Below are 14,956 nucleotides of genomic sequence, written 5' to 3' on the forward strand. Positions count from 1 at the left end.
GGTTACAGTATGGCTTCCCATTAACTGGAGGTCATATGAGATGCGATGAGTGGGGCTTACCTGAGGGGCATTAAGTGGACGGTAGTAGAGTGTATAGTGTGTTAGGACACCATTAGGGCGGGCTGGAGGGAGCCAGGATACCATGACTGTTTCTCGACCAGTGGGAAGGGCCTGGATTGCTGGTGGTGCCCCAGGAACTGCAAAGACGATACAAGAATAACAATCAGGAATTCAAGTACCAGGTTTAAGAAGTGTTGTTGGAGAGAGGAGCGCCATGTGAACAGAGGACGGTAGGTATAGTAATACAAATTGAAACAGTGCATGTACAGCTGTGGAAGTTAAACAAAGTGTGCATGTGGAACCCGAGGACAAATGTGAAGCCAGTACCCGGACCAAGCACGCAGAGCTCTCCTTACCTCTCATGTTTTAATCCTTCATGACTCTGGAAAAGCATGATTACTAATGTATTCCATACGTATTTATGCTAAAATTAAAATATACACCGGTTGGTCGAGCGGACAGCACACTGGACTTGTGATCCTGGGTTCGATCCCGGGCGCCGGCGAAAAACAATGGGCAGTTTCTTTCACCCTATGCCCCTGTTACCTAGCAGTAAAATAGGTACCTGGGTGTTAGTCAGCTGTCACGGGCTGCTTCCTGGGGGTGGAGGCATGGTCGAGGACCGGGCCGCGGGGACACTAAAGCCCCGAAATCTTCTCAAGATAACCTACACAACACAAAATATAAAGATGGTAAACACCCAGTCTTTCTCAGTAGTATGGAAGCCCTAACTGGTGAGAAGCCTCCTGGTGAAGAAACCAGTTGGTGGTTTCTTCACCTCTGAAAAAAGTTTCAAAGCATTATATGACAGTACTGGGAAGACAGGACACCACGAGTATAGCTCTCATCCTGTACCTAAACTTAGGTAATTAGAAGTCAGTATTTACTGAGGCACAAATCTTCAGTGAAAGCAGAGGTGTGCTTACCATCCTGCAGAGTGGAACAGAGTACTGGCATGGACACAACTCCATCGCCCGCCGCTGTGAAGGCCAACACCCTCACGCTGTAGTTAGTGAAGCGCCCCAGGCCCTGCAGATTGGTCTCCAAGTTGGTCGTTCGCTTTATCTCCACTGCATTAGATCCTATAGTTGAAGTCAAGAGGTTAGTTAGATGGGAGGTGTGTGTATCTCTGATGCTTTGTTCAGAAACACTGGCATTCTTTGCTAATGGTTTAATTTGATGTTGGACTTAATGGAGTTGGGGGGGGAAGGGGGGCCTTATCTTCATAATCAGCCAATTATACCAGTGTCACATTGTCACATTTTCAAGGTATCAAATATACAACATATACAGTAAATTAAAAATTTGTGTTCCATGCCAACAGTAGAAACAACTGAGACACTCTGCTCACTGTTGTACCATTCTCTAGGCCTGGACACATGTTTGCAATATATGAGGCAGTAAATGACTCGCTGGTACCTGGGTCGACCTAGTACTTCCCATGACATCCGTCAATATTTATGGCATTACAATGGGCAAAACACCCAAGGAAAGTGAACAAAATGTTCAGAGGTGCTACGATGCTCGTCCCAAAATTTAGAGGGATGGGATATGGAAAGACTGAAGGAACTAAACCTGATAATAGAAAAAAAAAAAGGATTTGGGGAGACAGACAAAATATTTAAGGGGAATTTATTAACATTTTGCCGAGATTGGTGAATAATGTTTTACGATATACAGAAGTAAGAAAAAGTAATTTTATTATTTTTAGAGGTTTTGAGCCAGTTCAACTCACCAACTTTGTGGGGTTTGACACAGAAGATAGTCACATTTAAATTGGAGTAATGGGGGCCAACCCAAACCCAGTCCTTTTGTGCCTCCAGCTGTTTAATTAATGCATTCAACAGTTTTATGGCAATGTTTAATACCATCTAATATGTTATACAGTAAATGTTTTCTATGTTTTACAGTAAATAATTTTTATTTTTAAGTTTTATGATGCATTACACGCCTGCACCTACAAACAAAAGTTAATACTGTACAGTATTTTGAAACTGAAAAGGACATGCATTATCTACATTCAAGACTCTTAACCATAGGAGACGAACCAGGAGACATCTTCCCCCACTACCTTCAATGTTTGAGGTCCTCTTGTAGAAGACCTTGTAGCCCTGAACGGGACCATTGGAGAGGTTGAGGGGGAGGGGGTTCCAGCGGACCCTGACAGCCTGAGAGGACAAAGGGTCACACTTGACGTTCTCCGGGGGCACTGACGGTACTGGGACACACAGGAAAAAAAATATACCAAGATGCTTTAAAGTGGTAGATCAAGTGGATTAAGTTTGACAAGTTATTAGTTACATAATTATTAAAATCAATTTAGAAACAATGACTGCCTGAAAGATGTCAGAATTATGTATATAACATGATACACAATACATAGGCTTTCAAGTGTAAGTCTAGTATCTGTAATGAAGAAACAAAATAATATTTAAATGCTTGAATATACAAATTCTAATAAAATTAGGTTCCATTAAACTTCATCATTAAAATCATTAAAATTAGAGTCCTTAATATACGAGAAACATTATGAAGAAAATAATCAAGATTTATCACATTCATAGATTACTCCCTTTTGTGAAGACCACTGAGTTCTACATTGAGATTACAAAATCAACTAGAAATAGAAAACGTAATGTCAATATTACGATCAGTAGTTAGGAAAGTAAGCAAAAGCATAAAATGATCAGATCATCATCTGTACTTGCAGAAGCATCTGAAACCAATGTAGAATTCATGTATACAGCATACACCCAACACTGTTTACACAACGTATAATGATTAACAAACCTACAAATTATTTTTTAATGTGATACACAACTGGGACTCTAAGGTGCAATCAGACATCATTTGTCTAAACTTTAAGAAAGGCCTTTGATAAAACTCCACAAACGTATTGCCTAAAGTACAGAAACACGGCATTGGTAATCTGTTGACTTAAGCAACAGAAATTCTTTGAAAACAGGACCAAAAGTTGAATTTGATGGATAAAGGTCAGAACAGACCACTGTTACACTGTCTCACTAGGATCAGCGTGCACTTGTGAGGCGCATGCACTTGTGAGGTGCGTGCACTTGTGAGGCACGTGCACTTGTGAGGCACGTGCACTTGTGAGGCGTGTGCACTTGTGAGGCGCGTGCACTTGTGAGGCACGTGCACTTGTGAGGCGCGTGCACTTGTGAGGCGCATGCACTTGTGAGGCGCATGCACTTGTGAGGCGCGTGCACTTGTGAGGCGCGTGCACTTGTGAGGCACGTGCACTTGTGAGGTGCATGCACTTGTGAGGCGCGTGCACTTGTGAGGTGCGTGCACTTGTGAGGCACGTGCACTTGTGAGGCACGTGCACTTGTGAGGTGCGTGCACTTGTGAGGCATGTGCACTTGTGAGGCGTGTGCACTTGTGAGGCGCATGCACTTGTGAGGCGCGTGCACTTGTGAGGCGCATGCACTTGTGAGGCGCGTGCACTTGTGAGGCGCGTGCACTTGTGAGGCGCGTGCACTTGTGAGGCGCGTGCACTTGTGAGGCGCGTGCACTTGTGAGGCGCGTGCACTTGTGGGGAGCATGTGTTAAGTTTTGTGAAGTGTGTGTACTGTGATAAGCATGTGTAATGAAGTGTGTTGTGAAGAGCTTTTTATTAACATTGCTTGATGCAAAGACTGATAAAGAGCATAAAAGTAGTGATATAAGCTGTTAGTGACGATTTGTTTTAAGATGTAATCTATGACAGTCATTCTCTGGGGTTTCACAAGGGGCAGTGGAGGGCTGGCCCCATGTTCATTACCTGAGCAACACTATGTAACACTGCTAGAATGAACAAACCCAGAAAGTGATTGTGGCATGCTAGTATGCAGCATTAACACTGTGCAAACCGCCTTTGAAGTGTAAGTGAAAATCTAATGAGGCATGAGTAGAAATTGACACTGTAGGCCAGCTGAGCTACAGGAAGCAGAGAGGACTCGGCAGCATTGTAAACTAGAGTCCAGTGACTAAGAGGTAATGAAGTATGAATTTTATTGTCTTCATAACATTTTACGGCATAATACACGCGATGGTTCCGTATAATTTCCATTTTCCTCTGCCCATTTTAAGTCACTTCTTTAAGTCCTCAATGTTCTCAGCCTAGTGCATGTAACTTGGGCATTTAACAATATGTATGTTGTGGAAAACAGCAGTCTTTAACAGAACAATGCATGACAGAAAAGGTGTGACTAACCTCCCTGACTAGTGGTAACAATGACAGGTTGTGCAGGAGGGCCCGCGCCCACCTGGTTGACAGCCCTGACGGTGACTCTGTAGGCCGTGTAGTGTTTAAGAGCCATGATTTCTGCTGTCATGGCTCCACCTCGGGCACTCCTCCAGCGGTACTCCCCCTCCTCGCCAAGCTCCACTTCCTGGTAGCCAACCTGATATCCGGTCACCTCGCCTGGACTCAAGTGCGCTGCTGGAGCCTTGGCGAGGAAGAGTTAGTTGTGCAGACCCAATACGTCAATGTGGACAGAAACAAAATAACATCAAGAACTGAGAAAAACATACAGCTATTTATACTAACTAAACTCTTATACATATCTAAACTACATTTGAGATAATTCATAAACTCTTAAGTAAAAATATTCTATATTTCTTCATAAACTCTTAAGTAAAAATATTCTATATTTCTATATGAGTAATGAACACTATTCTTATAGACTTGACAACCCCATCTAGACTTGTGGCCCATGCTCTTACTGAGAAAGCATGCAAATTCATAGTTTAAAATTCCAGAACATCTCACCCCAATTCAGTTGAATTGGCTAGACTTACTGTCAAACTTTACCACTCCTAGATCATATCATACAGATTAAACAGTTATAACTGTGCTAAGTGGAATTATCTTTGTGTGGTACACCCAGTTGCTGGGGCATGATAATAGTTACCTGCCAGGTGAGGGTGATAGTAGCCTGCTGACGGGCGTGGGCTCGGAGGCGTGTAGGTGGGGCTGTGGGCGGCTCCTGTAGCGTGGTGATGCTAAGGGTGGGCGAAGGGGGTGACGACCCCCTGGCATTCACAGCCAACACCTGCACATGGTAGGCACGTCCTGGAGACAAACCCTACAAGATAGAAATATATTTGTCAAGCTCCTTTTACACTTCATAAAATTTATGCTAATATTGTAGGTTCACTGTCTGCTAAAGTACTAATATCTGCTACAACCTGGAGCACAGGAGCCTAACATTTAAGGTGAGGTAAGGCAATTTATAGGAGAAAATACTAAACCAGCATGACTACATAGGTAATTACATCCCTTTAACATGCTAAGTGTTATTACCCCAAGTGTAGTTACAGGATGAGAACAATGCTTGTGGTGTCCCGTCTTCCCAGTACTATCACACATCCCTCTGAAACTACTGAAGGTTTTGGCCTCCACCACTACTTCACTTTACCCGTTCCAACCGTCTACCACCGTTTGTGAAGGGGAATTTTCTTATATTTCTTCAGCAGCTTTGTTTAGTTAGCTTAAATCTATTACCTTTTTCATGAAGTTCCAAGTCTCAGGAATTCTCCCTTATCAATTTTGTTAATTCATGTTACTATTTTGTAAGCAGTCAGTGACATCGCCTCTTTCTTCTACCTTCTAGTTTTGGCATATATAATGTCTCTAACCTCTCCTTGTAGCTCCTGTCTTTCAGTTCTGGAAGCCATTTAGTTGCATGACTTTGCACCTTTTCCAGTTTGTTTATGTGCTTCAAGTAATTCTGAAATTGAAAAGCATAGCATAGGCTCCTCGCACAATTTTCTTTAGGTTGTCCTCGGGTGACAGTTTCCTATTTAAAACCATCTCTAGATTTGTATTTATCATAATTTTTCTTTTCAGTGTTTTTACTTAATTTGTGGGTTGTGTGTGGTCTGTTTTCTCCTATTCTACATTCCATTACATGGCATTTATTCACATTAAATTCCATTTGCCAAGTGGTGCTCCAAGCACTTATTTTATCCAGTTCTTCTTGAAGGCCTGGATTGATGTGATGACAGGAGGAAACTAGAATAGCAGGAAGGATTTAAGGAACTGTGCCCAATCACTTTGACCATTGAAATTGAGCCCCTGACTGCTGGAAACCAGGCCATCACTCCCTGACCAGTCCAAGTGGATGGACTAGCGAGAGAAGGTAATTATCATGAGAAAGTGCTTGGTATGATTATGTGGCACCTGGAAGGAATGAGGATTGAGGAGAGGAATGGTACCCAACCACTCGGACCATCGGGTATTGAATGTTAGCCGTATGGAAAGTGTTGCTGTACAGATCATTTTAAGTACAGTATAGAGGTATTAATAACTATCATCACTTTAGACTAGCCAATAGTTATTTAAATACTTTCATATTGCTTAAGCACCAGCTCATTTTGTATAGTAATATAACAAAGCAGCAAAGAAAACCTTTCCTTGTTGGAAAGATTACTAGTACATACAAACCAGGTTCCATAACATACAAACCTTCCACTAAACACACACCTGACCATCGTTGTAGAGCTGTTGGCATTACAGAGCATATTTGTTGTGTGTGTTTCAGTCAATACATTTGAGACACCAGTTACAGTTACGAGTTACAGATTGTTAAGGTCACCGGGAAGCAGTATGAGGTCTGGAGAAAAAAAAATTAGTACCAGGTTGTCAAAGGTCCAGTGAAATGGTATGGGCATTGCATGTCTCTATGGCATTCTAGATTTGAAGTGTATACAACTGTACAGGCGATCAGACACAGTAACGTGGCTGAAGAATGTTGAACAGACCACACACTAGAAGGTGAAGGGATGACGATGTTTCGGTCCGTCCTGGACCATTCTTAAGTCGATAGGTTTGAATCGACTTGAGAATGGTCCAGGACGGACCGAAACATCGTCATCCCTTCACCTTCTAGTGTGTGGTTTGTTCAACATTGTGTACAACTGTACTGTGTTTTTCGTGACAGTGATGTTAAAATTGGGATAGAAACTGTATCATTGGGAATAGGATGTTTATGTAGCAATTATAAAATGACAATAAAAGTGGCAATGATAAGTGGTATTTTAACTGGAAAATGGGTAATAAATTACGTTAAGTAGCTGCCAGTGACACGTGAAAAAGGAGACCAACATAACAGATCCATCTGGACATTTGAACACTGCTACACATAGGTACATCGACAAGTATAACCCATTTATTTGCAAAAAATACAGAGCACTTACGTTAGGCCTGGACTATGTGTCTGGATTGAAGTTTAGTTGCTGGTTGGTTAGTAAGCACTTGAGTGGCCTTAATAATGCTTCAGAGAATGACAGGTCTATAGCCCAATGACAAACCATTCTTCCACTCCCATCCTTCCCTCCCACACCTCTTTGTTTAACTCTTTGGTTGTGCATCGCCTATGATGGGCTGAGTAATTATGCTATGACTGCACATCATATGATGAAGTAGTGTACAGCCTGAGATTTTAAAACTCCCACAGGTACATGGGGCTCCCATTGAACTACACTGAGCAATTTTGTAAAAGAAATATTACGAGACTAGCTTGGTGATTCTGCAAGGATACACAATCCTGCCTTCATTGAATTTTTCCAATCAGTGGGATGCTCTTGCCACCCCCAACACCCAGATCAGACCCAGCAAACATCAAACAGGCCAGCTGGGACAGCCCTGTGGAGAAAAAAGCATAAGACGTGCTCCATGCTTCACTATCACAATAGGGAAAGCTTGCCTTAGATCCCCCATGTAGTGGGGATCCCTATTATTAGTGTCCCCATGCAGAGGACATTTTAGCAGTACCTGTGTCTACAACAAGCACATGTCTAGATCCAGAGACCCTCTGTATTGCAGTAGCCCCCTGTCTTTGTGCCCCAATTTACACTGAGTACAAGTGTATTTGCAAGAAGTTGAAAGCTGATAGATATGGTTTGCATGGTACACATTCCATAAGCTTCAAGGATTGGCAAGCAAGATACAATGATGTCAATGACATCAAGACATCTCTGCCTTGCTGCAGCCCAGTGCCCGGCAGAGAGAGAACCTTGTTAATGGGCCAGAACCCTGGTGATCCTGTTCTTTGCCCAGATGGTATCACCATATATCTCTGGACGAATGGCAAACAGCCTGTGTGGGATTGCATGTGTGTATCCACCCTGGCTCTCCCCTATGTATCCTATGGTGTTGGTCAGGCATGGGGGCAGCAAACCATACGGGAAGCAGTAAAATCACACTAGTACAGGCAACTGCAACATCTGTTCCCATAGCTTTTGAGACATTTGGTCCCTGGGTAAAGGTGCCATGAGCTTTCTCAAGGAATTAGGCTGAAGGGTCAATGACACTACCAGAGACCATAGAGCTGCCCGTTTTATTTAACAGCACCTCTGTGTGGTGATCCGGAGGGGAAATGCCTGCCGAGTCCTCTGATCCTGTTGAGATGCTGAGGAGATACAAGTGATTCACAACCTTTAACCTTTCGTTGTATTTGCCACCTTGCAACTTTCAGCAATATCTAATTCATTATAACTTGAATCAGGTACAATGTACTTCCCTGCCTTCATCATGGCTACTGTTAGTTCCCATGTACCTACCTTCAGGGTGGCTTGAGTCAGGTCCCGCGGTAGGGTGGTGTTAATAGGTGATGGGTTTGCATCATGGGCAGACCAGTGTTGCAGAAGGTAGTGAGTGAGGGGAGAGTTTCCATCAAAGGGTGGCGCCCAAGCCAAGGAGACGTGGCGGCTTGTCACTTCCCTTACGTGTACGTGACCCGGAGGATCCGGCCGCTCTGCAGAGGGAGAAACATCCTGCAGTTGCTGACATGGTCAGTGGAATGCAACATGAACAGGGAGTATGCAACATGATCAACAATGCTGCATTTATTTAACATAGGCCAGCATTGAGCACCAGTGAAATCATACACACTGCTAGTGAGATCATACACAGTAATAACATACTGAAACTATTTACAGTGATTAGGGTACTAAGGTTACTTAGGTGAGGTAGTCAAGTTATCATTTACATGTTAGTAGTTTGGAGTGGCGCGCTAGTCAGGTAGTTTGTAGTGGCGAGCTAGTCAGGTAGTTTGTAGTGGCGCGTTAAAGATATGCAGTGATGTTCTTAGGGAAAATTTGTCTGTGTGAGTTGGTAATGTATCTCACTCTTCCCTTTCACAGTATATAATCAAATGCTCTAATCTTTCTAACAAACGTGACCTAACATAAGCTTACCCTTCCATTTATCTTTCTTTCTCTTTCCTTTTCTTTCTCTCTTCTCTCGTTTTTGTTCTTTGTTTTCTCTTACGTTCCCTTGCTATCCTCTTCTTATTCCTATTACTATCTTCTTCTCATTCGGTGGTTATAATAGGAGCTGCCTCGTATGAGCCAATAGGCCCTCTGCCGTTCTTATTCCTACTACTATTCCCTCTACTACACCTTACCTTGCTCCTCACCTCTCTCTTGCCTATTTATTGTCTGCATCTACTTCCTCATCACACACAGAGGTCACGACCTTTCCGTAGGGTGCAGTCGCACCTCCACAGATCTCCAGTATCAGCTATTGATACTGGTAATGACTCCAAAGGGCCACCACTTATGGGCTATTCATGCCCGTGCCACCTTTTGACTGGCTTAATCTTCATCAATCAATCAATCTGCGGGCCCATGGGGGAGACATCTCCCGTCACGCAGGGTGCAGTCGCACCTCCACAGATCTCTAGTATCATCTAATGATACTGGTAATGGCTGAAAAGGGCCACCACTTACGGGCTATTCATGCCCGTGCCACCTTTTGGGTGGCTTAATCTTCATCAATCAATTTTCCTCATCACAATCGACTTGAGAATGGTCCAGGACGGACCGAAACGTCATCGTCCTTTCACCTTCTAGTGTGCGGTCTGGTCAACATATCATTCAGATTAATCCTGATATATTATATTCTATATAAGAGTTGAAGAGTGAATTATCATATTAAATAAAATTTTAAAAACCATTTTATATTAAACTTAATTTCTACAGTGAAATAAACTAATCAATATTACATGTTATCTCTTGTGGTCACTACATTCCATTTATCTATACATAATTCGGTTCCATTTCAGTACAGCTATCATACATTTCTAAATGCATCTTCTTTCCCCCTACCCAGAAAAGAAAATGTGAACTTAACATCTCAAATATATTCTAATTGAACTACCCAACAGAGCCATAAATATTATTTTAAAATATTGACAATTTGTCCTTTATTAATTCCTGCTTAGCAATCTAATGAAGAAATTTATTAGATCTGAAATTTTCGAGCAGGCAAATGAGCGCATCGAGTCTTGACTTACCAACAACATTGACGAAGAAAGTTCTTGAGTCGGCACCATAGCGGTTGGAGGCCTGGCAGGTGTAGACAGCAGCATGGGCCCGTGTGGTGGAGGCGATCACCAGCACCGACACCCTCCCACCCTCCTCAAGGCGCACCTCCGCCTCTGACGACAGTCCTCCTGTACCACCACACAAGTTTATAATAAATAAATATATAAATATGTTTATTCAGGTAAGGTACATACATACAAGTGATGTTACATTAATGGATCAATATATAGATAGAGCTAGTACATACAATGCCTAAAGCCACTATTACGCAATGCGTTTCGGGCAGGAAAAACATTAATATCTAGAACTTAATACTAATTGAGCATAAAGAATAAAATGTGTTGAGAACAAATACAAATAAAGATAAAAAAAAAGGGGGAACATGACTGAAAAGCAGCACAAATACAATAGGTTGACAGTGTTCATTAAAAAAAAATAACAGACATGGGTTGACAATAGAGGGGTAAGGTAGGTTACAGGGAATTTATTAGGTAGTGTTTAGTTTTTATCTTAAACTGGTTGAGAGAGGTACAGTCTTTAACATGGTTGGGAAGGTCATTCCACATTCTGGGCCCCTTGATTTGTAGAGCATTTCTAGTTTGATTAAGTCGTACTCTAGGAGGGAGGTGAGTTCCTTATACTGATCACTGTGGATGTTTTGTACCTTACACTCACCAGTGTAGGTACTGGGCAAGGTGTAGGTACTGTACTGGGCAAGAGGTGGGTACTAGCCATAATAAGGGAACCAAGTACAGAATAACCATAATAACTGATGAACTTGTACAGATGGTATAATGTAAATGCAAACCAAATATGCTGGAGGAATACTCACCGGGTAGGGGCAGGCCATCACGTGCCCAAGTGAAGTCAAGAGGCAGGTCACCCCTGGCAGGGCACCGCAGGGCAAGACTGTCTCCCACAGCAGCAGATTCGTTCAGCACCCGCTCTTCCATTCGGGCGCCCTCTGCCACAAACACAGCACACACTCAGTGGCAAGATATACAAGGCTCTCAGCCACAAACACAGCATACACCTGGTGGCAGGATATACAAAGCTCTTTGCCACAAACACAGCATACACCTGGTGGCAGGATATACAAAGCTCTTTGCCACAAACACAGCATACACCCAGTGGCAGGATATACAAGGTTCTGCCACAAACACAGCATACACCCAGTGGCAGGATATACAAGGTTCTGCCACAAACACAGCATATACCCAGTTGCAGGATATACAAGGTTCTGCCACAAACACAGCATATACCCAGTGACAAGATATACAAGGTTCTGCCACAAACACAGCACATTGAAAGAAAATGCAGAATAGAACCAGTGAAGTGCAGGGGTGTCATAGACACAATCTGAGAACACAGTGTAAACATCAAGAGGTCTACAGTTGTTCAACATCCTCCCAGCGAGCATGTGGTGGGTATGTGGGCCTGTGGGCCGCTCCAATCAACAGCCTGGTGGACTAAACTCTCAAATCAAGCCTGGCCTCGGGCCAAGCTTGGGAAGTGGAACTCCCAGAACCCCATCAAGCAGGTATCAAGCAGGTAAACACCCAGTGGCAGGATATGTAATCCTCTGTTATGGTTTGCACTGATAGTCTGAGAACATTTTTTATTACCTTCTATAAACACAACAAGAGAAATATATAGATTATTGCATCTAGTACTACAGTAATTCAAAAAACATTTTGTTGGAACCAAGAATGTCATAGGAGAAGAATAATTAAGACACCAACAGATACAGTATTGGTTTAAGCCTAGTTTTTCTGAATATTGTATAACTTTTTAATGTTTCGGAATTCAGACTAAAAATGTGGAACAAAATCTAGCGATGGAGCACAGTACAACTAGCAGACTCACCAAGGACTGAGAGCGAGATCATCTTGGTGATGGGTGGGCTGACGTCATTCTGGGCATGGCAGAGGTAGCGCCCACTGTCCTCAGCCCGAGAATCCCTGATCCTGAGGGAGCCCGCCCGTGGTGTTCTGATGTGCCACCCATCATCCACCACCACCGATCCCTCCTCCATGCCCACATCATCTGTTGGAATACCTTGAGTAATTAGTGACAAACACCATCTGCAGTTAAGTAATTATTGATATAAAAAAGAAGGCGTCAAGCTGGGAAGACTATGTATCAGTCACCATCTGTAGCTAGCATCATGGTGATGGGGGCTTAACACCAGGGTGAGGGCCGTAGCATCTGTGTCTGCCTTTGCCTGTCTGTGTTGTTGTCAGCCAATTCCCCCCCCCCCCCTCTCAAAAATAACATGATAGTCAACTATTGACTTGTGGGTGGTCCACCGGTGGGAGGCACCTAGTACTCTGAAATATTCATGAAATATAATCATTATCCATTTGCTTTTGTCAAATGGGAGGGGATTGAGAAAGTCCCAAGCTGTAAGAGGATCATCTGTTTTCTTCAACTACAGCCAAAGTAGGAATTCCTGAAAATTTATGCAAATTTTTTCCCAAGATCAATGGCATGTATTATTATAAAAGTTATTGAAATTTTTGTTTTCAAAATATTTAGCTGGGTACTGCCAGTGGACAGTGCTAAAAACAGTAGTCAAAATGAGACCCTGGCACGTTGCTCTCGAATTCTGGTGCTCCTGACCAGCCTATATCCATCCAATACCCCAGACCATTTCCCCTGCAATGTTAGGCAAAGACAGCCCCAATCATCTGGCATCAAACCTTGGACAGACAGGCAAACAGAAAATCAGATTGAAGTGTTAAACTACTACTTCTACACTACTGTTACTTTTACACTACTGCTACACTTATATTGACCTGCCAAAGCCATTAGGGAACAGAGGCAATATATGAAATGATAATGCCAAGTTGAGGATTCATTTGATTAATGCAAATGTCAACTTTTCACAATTGATGTACCTAAACCTTGGCTCTGCCTCTTAAATGTAAACACAAATACTCTTAGATTTGTCTCAAGAGTGATTGAGAACTGCAACTTGGGCTCTGGAGGACATAACATAGCTCATCTGTTCAGGGAAACTAGAAGCCTTTCCAAGGCTGATCTGTTAATTAGGATAAGAAGATTAGGTTTCTTGTACAGCCACTAGCACGTGTAGCATTTCGGGCAAGTTTTTAATCCTATGGTCCCTGGAATACGACTCCCCACGAAGAATCGTTTTTACAACCATGTACCCATTTTACTGTTGAGTTAAACAGAGGCTACAGTTAAAGATTTGCGCCCAGTAAATCCTTCCAGCCAGGTTACGAACCCATGACAAAGTGCTCGTGGAACGCAAGGGGAGTGTCTTACCACTAAACCACGGAGACTGGATCCTTTGAGTCGGAGACTTTGTTCTTTTGTGTAACATATATTCCAGGCAAGTTTCACAATTTTTAAGCATTACCAAAATTCCTTCTCCAAGTTCATCAATTCTTTAATATATTAATTCAACTGTCCTAACACAAACATCCCCATGAGGAATATAATTTGGGTTGAATGTGTCAGGGGATGTCCCTGCCCACCTCTTTCATTACAACCACTTGTCATCTCCTGTCCTTCCTCACCCCTATGCATTCCTCACTCAGTGGTCCATTCTGAAATGTCTATTTTAAGCGTTCCGCTATAAGTAATTTTATTTGTTGTGAATTAATCTCTAGATTCCTTCAGTTGGTTGTACGCTCCAGGTTTTCAGTAAGAATGTCATGTCTTAGTTAGATAAAGCATAAGTTTTGAGATATTATAAAATTATAATAAAGAACTAGGAAGATGCTTTTATGCCTCAACAATTATTGTTGTAGGGCAGGGCTGTATGTACCTTGTTATTCTCGTGAGCCAGGAAAAATACTTTAGCCAAGTGGCTAGCCAATAAGAAAAGAAAAAACTGCTATGCCTTACAGCAGATAAACGCACTGCACAGCAGGTGCTTGGTGACACACAGGGAAGGCAAGAGCCATCATCCACCCCAAACACAGCCAACTGGAAGACTTTATCGATATCCAGTGACCCCAGATGACAATTCATCAGGCGTCCAGTGGGTGACCGAATCAAGTCAAAGCAAAATGGCTAAAGCACGAATGCCCCCAAAACTGAAATTGTCAAAATTCATTTAAGACTTCCAGCAACCCTTCAGTCGAGCAGGAGCCAGCTGCCCACCACACCCTGTGGGCATGCCCGGAGCCCACCCAGCCTGTCCTCCTAAGGTTCGTCCTCCTAAGGTTTGACGCAGTCATGAAAACGGTCATTTTAAAATGTCCTCTCCTATCCTACCAGAGTACCCAAAACAGAAAATGGGACAGTACGTCACTTTCATGAGCCACTTCCATTTTATAGTACAACAATTTTTGGTCTTGTGCAACACATACGATCGAAAAGCGACGGTCTTTGAAGGAGGTCAGGTTGGCCCACCACGGGTCCATCTAATTACCACAAGCTACAACAAGCTACACAAGCTTCACAAAGCTTCCTGGCAATACGTTAGTAATGAATAAATATGATATATTAGGTTAGGTTGACATAACCTAACCTAACCAAACCTAACCTAACCGACGCTTGGATCGTCGACTTGATTTGGCGTCACTAGTTC

The 14,956-nt window shown here is 42.8% G+C and overlaps 1 protein-coding gene and 1 long non-coding RNA gene across 2 annotated transcripts in view; both read right to left on the minus strand.

Moving 5' to 3' along the window:
- The window catches only part of LOC138349880 (uncharacterized), a 609,089-nt gene that overhangs the window by 413,720 nt on the left and 180,413 nt on the right, over positions 1-14,956 (minus strand). The gene's annotated exons all lie outside the window — the stretch shown is intronic.
- The window catches only part of LOC123771936 (cell adhesion molecule Dscam1), a 138,032-nt gene that overhangs the window by 62,719 nt on the left and 60,357 nt on the right, over positions 1-14,956 (minus strand). Inside the window, exons 12-20 of the mRNA XM_069337449.1 lie at positions 12,259-12,438; positions 11,225-11,356; positions 10,362-10,520; positions 8,626-8,819; positions 4,974-5,147; positions 4,274-4,508; positions 2,132-2,278; positions 987-1,142; positions 61-197 (exon numbers count right to left, since the gene is read on the minus strand). Of these exons, the coding sequence (XP_069193550.1) occupies positions 61-197; positions 987-1,142; positions 2,132-2,278; positions 4,274-4,508; positions 4,974-5,147; positions 8,626-8,819; positions 10,362-10,520; positions 11,225-11,356; positions 12,259-12,438 (1,514 nt within the window). The remainder of the gene's footprint in view (positions 1-60; positions 198-986; positions 1,143-2,131; positions 2,279-4,273; positions 4,509-4,973; positions 5,148-8,625; positions 8,820-10,361; positions 10,521-11,224; positions 11,357-12,258; positions 12,439-14,956) is intronic.

The sequence above is a fragment of the Procambarus clarkii genome, chromosome 38 (genome assembly GCF_040958095.1).
Source record: "Procambarus clarkii isolate CNS0578487 chromosome 38, FALCON_Pclarkii_2.0, whole genome shotgun sequence".
Classification (NCBI taxonomy): Eukaryota; Metazoa; Arthropoda; class Malacostraca; order Decapoda; family Cambaridae; genus Procambarus; species Procambarus clarkii.